The 8,271-nt window shown below is 34.4% G+C and overlaps 1 protein-coding gene across 1 annotated transcript in view; it reads left to right on the top strand.

The window, feature by feature from the left end:
• Window positions 1-1,120, top strand: part of LOC117105489 (calmodulin-regulated spectrin-associated protein 2-like) — a gene marked incomplete at its 5' end in the record, with an annotated part of 23,982 nt that extends 22,862 nt beyond the window's left edge. The window contains 1 exon segment of the mRNA XM_033246651.1: window positions 86-1,120. Coding sequence (XP_033102542.1) covers window positions 86-209 — 124 coding nt within the window.
• Window positions 1,121-8,271: the final 7,151 nt, after the last annotated feature.

Here is an 8,271-nt window from a genome sequence, read left to right as displayed (position 1 = left end):
TGATGTGCCAGGGGGCAGAGTCAACAGTGTATAAATACTCTTCATGAAAAAATAAAATTTGTATTTATAATTAATTATATTTCAGGTATAACTCTGGTGGGAAGCAGTTTGCTAAGATACCCTCAAAAACCATGTCAGTATCGGTAGATGGTGTAACAATCGAGAACCGCTTCTGGCAGAGTAAAAAGTCTGTAACAAAAAAACACTGAGAGTACAAGATAGACCATGAGTTTCATGATGAATATCCTTATTGAGGTTTGCTACAGATCGATGGGAAAGATTATAGGAATGGATGATAGGAATGACTCCATTAGGAATTTGAGGACAGATGCTTTATTAATGCCTTTGTATTAGTGTACCATCACACAATACTATAAACAGCTTCAACCAGGGATTTTTTTTCAGGACCAGGACCAAGGCTCTAGGTCGGCCCTTGGTTCGACCCCATCTCCCCTATTGGACATGTCTGACCGCTGCAGTCTTCGCCAGGAAAGGAACTCTCGCCCTGGCGGTTTATGGAAGAACCAGAAAGCAGCGATCAGAAAATAAATACCATATGTTTGTTCGTGTTTCATTACATTTGATGAGAATGATGTTCATTATGGTCACACCCTCTATGCCTTGGCATATTAGCAACAGCCAAGAAAAAGACTGGCAGCCAATGTGTTAAGAAGCACTTGTATACATTCGCCTCCAAATAGGTCATGCTAGAGCTCCATCTCATAACTATAATTATTGATACAGCGCTTTAGTATTCTTTAAAATTACTATATGGCTGTGAGTTTTTAGCTGGCAAATTGTAGCGGCAAATACAGTACACTTAACATTATCAATGCAGACCAGCATTCTTGTATCTATGATTTTATTTCTCAAAGTGCAGTTATCCAAAAAAATTGGTTGTGCATTATTTACAATCTCATACAGGTTGTGTGTAGTAAACAGATTTAATGTTTTGTGATATCATGTGAAGGTATCTTATGGTAAAAATGCTTGCACACTTATGAGGACCAAAATTTAACACAAAAAATATTTATATATTAACTGTGTTGTTATATGATTAGATTAAGCCCATCTTTAATAAATTAATGATATTGAATTTTGATTGCGATTCAATACAGTATAAATTATAAATTTTATTATTATTAGTATTGTTTTCATAATTAAACAGGGTGTAGTATCTTATCTACTTTTTTTTTTTTTTTTTTTTTTTTTTTTTTTTTTTTTTTTTTGTTATTCATTATGACAATTTAATATAAGTAATGATAGGCTTAGCATTACTGCTATTAAACTATAAATGTCTTGCTAATTTCCTAATTTGGATCAATTAGTGTTTGGCATTTGACCTTTAGTAGTCAAAACATTTATGACAGCCTTCAATTTATGTTGTTTAAAAATTATAATTCTTCGTGGGTGCTGTTCAGTAAATATACTGTTCTCATTATGAGACTTAGGGAGTGGAGTTGTTTTAGTCGTGAGAAAAATCCTGCTGTCACAGGAATTGAACCCAGGACCCTGGGATTGGAAGCCAAGCATCGTGACCCCCAAGCTATTCAGCTCCACTTCAACAAAATCAAAGATGCTCTCCATTCATTTCAAAATCAAATATTTCCATTGTTCAATTTTGAGATTGCCTAGTTTGAGGGAAAAGGCATGAAATTTATAGAGAGGGAGAGAGAAAGAGGAATTATTGAATTGTAATAAAATCAAAGAGTTATAAAAATTATAGAGAGCAAAACCCCATTTTGGTTCTAAGAAATTAAAGCTTACTTTTAATAATTTGCCTTGAAATGGCCATTCCAAAAATAATAGGAATACTGTACTGTTGTCTACATTTAAAAGTTGAGGCGACTTCCATCAACTTCTGATCATAATAGATTGTGAATTAATTAACTTTCATATATATACAATTCCACCGTAACATAAAGCTGATTCTTCAGTCCTGGAACAATAGACCGAATCGGCGGCTCAGGTCTTGTGACTTATAGTGGGTATTAGGGTTTGTTTACATCGCGAGACAACAGTGTATTGAATATGGCTTCGACTTGTTGTTGTAAGGCACATCATAGATGTTGCAAATGTTGGTTAGAACGCGATTTCGAAAATCATTTGGAAGTGTTCCCAAATCCAATTTTAAAACACTGTCAGATTGGTTTGGTAAGGCTTCAATGGATAGTAAGGAAAGGTACGTTCACGACGTGCATGTTGCTCCAGTGGAGTTGTCGCCGGCTGGGGTGATTTTAGGCCTAAGGCAAAAACATATTATTTATGGTAAATACTATCGCAGTATAAAAAAAAAAAAACGAATCATCCCGTTTGTTGCATTTGAAAGTAGCAACATTAGACAATAGATCACAGGTGACGAAGGTGCATTGTTCCTGCATTGCTGGTTGTGGAGGAATATGTAATCATATTTTTGCCTTGTACCAAATGGTTAACTATTTTTCTGATGAACTACATGAAATCCCAATAGATTTAAGCAAAACAAGTAGGCCAAAGGAGTGACACATCTCCAGACAAGATTCAGTAGAGCCATTACCATTGATGGGTACACATTATGCAAAGCCAGACACAGAGCGATTAGGGAAAAGAAAGAAACCCCAGTATTTTGCAAGCTGTTTGACCCCAGGTCAGCTTTAATGAAAAGTGCTGCATCGAACCCAGTAAGTGTTTTAGATGAAGTATCGCGTTTAAAAGATATGGACAATGCACCCCCATTCTCATACTTGCTTAGTGATCAGAAACCAGCCATGACAGTAAGCACTCCATTGGGCACTGTACCATTAGGTGCTTGCCTTGCTTATCAACTTATCGATTATGGCAGACACAATGATCATGGCCGGCGGAACCGGCAAAAAATATATAATGTCTGGAGATTTTTGTATGATCGGAAAGATATGCAAGAAAAGAAAGAGGGAAGAAGGAGGAGAAGGATGGGAAAGAGAATGTTTAACCAGTCCCCGACCGAGTTACATTTTCTCGCAATTCACATTGGCGGATCTGGGGGAGGGGTCATCAGTCCTGACCCCTCCCTTGGGCCAAAAAAAGGTGGGGGGGGAAGAATTCTAGACCTACCTTTTCAGGACCCATGAGCTGATTTTTTTATTTTTTTTTTCACTTAAGAAAATTAGAATTTTGAAGAACATAAAAGTCATTAAAACACAATTCAAATGTCGAAAAAGCTCATTTCCCGCCATCTAGGAATCACAATTTTCCATTTTTTTTGTTAGGATTTATCGAATTATGGGAAAAAGAATACGCATGCAACTACTCATTTGTTTATGTGATATACACACATAAAATGTCAGGAAGAAGTCAGGAAAGCTCATTTCCCGCCATCTAGAAATCGAAATTTTCCCGGGGGAACCTGGACCCCCCTTTTGCTTTGGTGTGCATTGATTTATCATTTTCAAGAGGGGGAAAACCTTGAATTTTGAAGACAATTAGAATTTTGAAGAACATAAAAGTCATTAAAACACAATTCAAATGTCGAAAAAGCTCATTTCCCGCCATCTAGGAATCACAATTTTCCAGGGGGAGAACCCCCCGGACCACCCTTTTTTGTTAGTATTTATCGATTCATGGGAAAAAGAATATACATGCAACTACTCATTTGTTTATGTGATATACACACAAAATGTCAGGAAGAAGTCAGGAAAGCTCATTTCCCGCCATCTAGAAATCGAAATTTTCCCGGGGGAACCCCCTTTTGCTTTGGTGTGCATTGATTCATCATTTTCAAGAGGGGGAAAACCTTGAATTTTGAAGAACTTAAAAGTAATTAAAAGACACCTCAGAAGTCGGGAAAACTAATTTTTCCACCTTCTAGGAACCAAAATTTTTCCCGGGGAGAACCACTGGACCCCCTTTTTTGTTGGGATTTATCGATTCATGGAAAAAATATTCATATGCAACTACTCATATTTTTATTTAATTTTTATGTATGTACACACACATAAGGCATATTTATTATAAAAACAATAGGAAAAAATTAACCTGACCATTTTCAAGAGGGGAAACCTTCAATTTTGAAGAGCTTAAATTGAAGTTGCTAAAAGATACTTCAGAAGTCGGGAAAGCTTATTTCCCACCATTTAAAAATCAACATTTTCCAGGGGAGAACCTAAACCTCTCTTTCCTCTTTGGTTCATTGATTCATTATAATAATTTCCAAGAGGGGAAAACCTTGAATTTTGAAGGACTTAAAAGTAATTAAAAGACACCTCAAAAGTCGGGAAAACTAATTTCCGCCTTCTAGGAATCAAAATTTTCCCGGAGAGAACCCCAGACACACCCCCCCCCCCTTCTTTTTGGGATTTATCGATTCATGGGGGAAAAAATCGTATGCAACTACTCATTTTTTTTTTTTTTTTTATGTTTACACACATATCAGGCCTATTTACTGTAATAAGAATGAGAAAGTTTACCTGACCGTTTTCAAGAACAAAGTCATTAGACACCTAGCTCAAAAGTCGAGAAAAGTCATTTCCCGCCATCTAGAAATCAAAATTTTCCCGGGAGAAGACTCCAGACCCCCTAGATTTGATTCCAGATCTGCATGATTCATATTCCCATTCATCTTATAAGTTGGGGCCCCCAATTTGAAAAACGTTCCGTCGGCCCTGTGTTAGGCTATTTTTTAGCGAGAAGCTTTCAGATATTAAACATCCAAATGAATGTAAAGGCTTTCCAGATCTAACATATCTGTGACACAAATGTTGCTGTTGTTGAAATGGAGGACAATTTAAATAGGAAGCTTGAAGTCACCTTAGATGAAGCAAGAAGTTTAGAGAAGAGAACAGTTCTGCAAGTACAGTGTCTTGAGTGGCGTGAGGAGAGAAAGCTCCGTTTAACTGCCTCTAAATTTGGAAATATCAATAAGCGAGTAAAAGTTCCAACAGAGTCTTTTCTCAAAACTCAAAATTTGTTGCAGCAGAGATCTAAGCGACATACGATCAGTGTCCCATGGCCAAGCAAATGAGAAAATTGCAAGTAAGGCCTACACAAATTAATGTGTTAAACAAATAAAGAACTTCAGAATCTTTGATAGAGTGGGTTGATAGTAAACCCAGCTATACCACATCTTGGGGCAACACCAGGTGGAAAGGTTTACGACCCATCTATGGACGATTGCTTTGGACTTTTGGAGATAAAATGTCCACTTGTACAGAAAGCACTTTCGCTTGAGGATTCTATAAATTCAAAATTTTTATTTAGTAAAAGGAGGAGATAAGTATGCCCTTATGAAAAACCATCCACTTATGAAAAACCATACACATGGGTGCAATGAGCAGGTCCAAGGACAGTTAGCAATTACAGGATTGTCATTGTGTAATTTTGTTGTATTTTTAAGTGAGTCCAAGGAAATGGCAGTACAGTAGTAAGAATAATGTTTGATAAACAGTATTGGAATGATTTGTATTCTAAGTTAAACAATTTCAATTAGAAGTCTATTCCATTCATTAGTTCCGTGTCCACATAAATTTTAAAATTCATTAACTATGTATATGTAATTTATGATATTGGCGTAATATATTTCAGTATCACACATTTTATTTATTATCCTCTTTGTGGTTATTCTTAACAGACATTGTGTGATACTATTTTCAGTAATGGTTACTAAAAAATCTCATATTCATTCATGTATCTTGTTTTTAAGTATTTTCCCCAATACTGTACAGGCTATACTGTACTGTATATTATACCTTGTTGATTGTTGAGAAATGATTACAATTTTAAACGTCTCACTATAATCATTCTTATTCTTAAAATATTATTTATTCTTTTAGTTTAATGTAAATTTATATGTCAATACAGTAGAATGCTATTCTCATATTTTATCCCAATACCAATGTTTGCCTTGTTTACTGTTAAAGTTTAACAGATTTCACATAGGGGTTAACATTTTCAGTATGATTTCAATTTTAAAATTCTCATCATAGTCATTCTTGTATTGTTTTAAGTATTTTTTCCCATATACTCTATAAACAATAGAATGCTGTTCTCTTGATTTTCCCAATACTGAATAGAGTACTACAGTGTTACGTCACGATATCACGTGATACTACTCCGTTGCTATCGGCAACACATAATGCGTTCAACTGGACACCATTTTCTCCCCTAACAAACCATTGATCTCACTTTCTAACATAATTATTAAGATGTTGTTTCTTAGTTTTTCTTTGTAAATTTTAATTGATGATTAAATGTGTGTTCAATAAACAGGTAATGCAAGCTTTTGTGTTTTTTATACATTTTGATGGTAAATTATTAGGTTTTAAAATGCCTATTCCAGAAAGTCTATTCTAAACCATTAAAGATTATAAGTCATTCAGGCGTAAAGAATGGTTACCAACCTCTTTTTGACAACAATGGGCGACACCTGGTGGTGTGACGACACAACTGTTGTACTCTATATATTATACCTTGTTGACTGGTGAGAAAAACAGGTTTTGTGTAATATTTTCAGTAATGATCACAATTTTAAATATCCCATTATAAAATTCTCGTATTGTTTTTAAATATTCCTTACCATTTTTAGTTCCAAAATGAAAAAAAATAGTAGTTTCTCGTGCCCTTGCACATCCATTATTTCTGCCTCATCAAAAAGTACACAAATCTGGCTAATTCTAAAATTCAAAGTGTACAGTGCTTCTTTTATTAGCTTTTATGTGTTTACTTTGAATAATATAGAGGTTATAAAAAAAAAGTGCCCTCACTCTTCTTTCTTTGAAGTTAAACTAGTTTTTTAAACTTGACATAATGTAAATATGTTAAATACAGTAGAATGCTATTCTCATATTTCCAAGTACTGTAACAATATATATCTTGTTAAATAATCTGTAAATTTCTTAATACCATGCTTTGAATAGCTCTTTCCATATGAATTCTATGTTGTGCTACATTCTGGGCACGTATGACATCTTCCTCACTGAAGCAACCCTTTTTCCTCAGGAAGGGAGGAACATTTAATTTTAAGCCAAGTTCTTGATGTTCTTCAGTATTAAACCCCCGATCAGCCATGATACCATCCCCTGGTATTATTTCCCCACAACAAAGTTTTGTGTTTAATAGATATTGAAACCCACTTCTTTTTACTGATTCCTTATTGCTCATTGTCCCTTCAAAAAGTTGTGAAATAAACATCACACCACCCTTTGGGGCTACACCAATCATGATTTGAGTGTAGTGTGATGCTTATAACTGCTATAGCACTCACTTTGCTTTTGCAGTGAGCTTACAGTAGTACTTGGACAGTAAGTTCTGTAGCCTCTATGATTATAACTGTGTTTTTGTATTTCTCTTGTGTGGCCAAATTTTCAGTGATCCCAGTGATACGTACATAAAATTTATCTAAGTTATTATTTTGTTTAACACAGTACTGCTGGAAATGTTAAAGCGTTCTGCAAGTTCCATATTTCAAGCCCCGGTTCGTAACTTCATAAGAGTTAATAATAGTTCATTTTCACTGTCATTTTATATGATCTCTTGGCGTCCTACACTTGCTGCGTATGGCGTATGGTTTTTTACTCTCTCAGTGAGCGTAGTTGGCTCTCTTTCTATTTATACTCTTTGCTAATACCCACTATACGTCATGTGACCGCCAATAGCTGGAGTCGCTGATTCGGTCTATTGCTATCTTTGGTCATATATCTAGTATATGAGCAAAGGCTTATTAACATTTCACAATGCGCTCTATAATTCTTAAAATAATTTATGGTAAAATTGCAGTTTGTTTTTTATAAAGTAATCAAATGAATGCAATGTTGGTAGTACAGTATTTCTATTTCTGAATTCATAAATTCTGTGTAGAATTAAGCTGATAGATATATTTTATGGTTCAAAGGTCAAACTTTGTTGAAATTTTGTATTTAAAAAATAAATCATTTTTTAATACTATGAACGATTATGCAAATTTACCAAAGCATTTTAAAATTAAGAATTAGAAACTGGTTTAATTTTGGCCCTTTTTAAATATGTGATGTATTTGTCCTATTATTTCAACTGGTTACCAATTAATTATAGATATCTTTCATTTTGCTACTAATGCAAGTTCACCTGGCTGTTACTACCCTTTCTAAATTACTTTAAATTATTTAATTACACCAGTGTTCATTAGATTTAAAAGGTTTCAATTGTTTACTTGATAAAATATTTTGAATATAAACAAATGTGTTTAAATTATTTGGTGATGTAGATAACTGCTTAAGAACACAGGAGTAGTTAAGTGTCAATTTACAAATTCGGTGATGTTTAGCTTTATATATATATATA

Source organism: Anneissia japonica, unplaced genomic scaffold (genome assembly GCF_011630105.1).
Source record: "Anneissia japonica isolate Jap-2015-1 unplaced genomic scaffold, ASM1163010v1 scaffold7028_len109220_cov148, whole genome shotgun sequence".
In the NCBI taxonomy this organism is placed as follows: Eukaryota; Metazoa; Echinodermata; class Crinoidea; order Comatulida; family Comatulidae; genus Anneissia; species Anneissia japonica.
The sequence above is the reverse complement of the archived record's forward strand: the minus strand, read 5'-3'. Positions and strand labels throughout refer to the sequence as shown.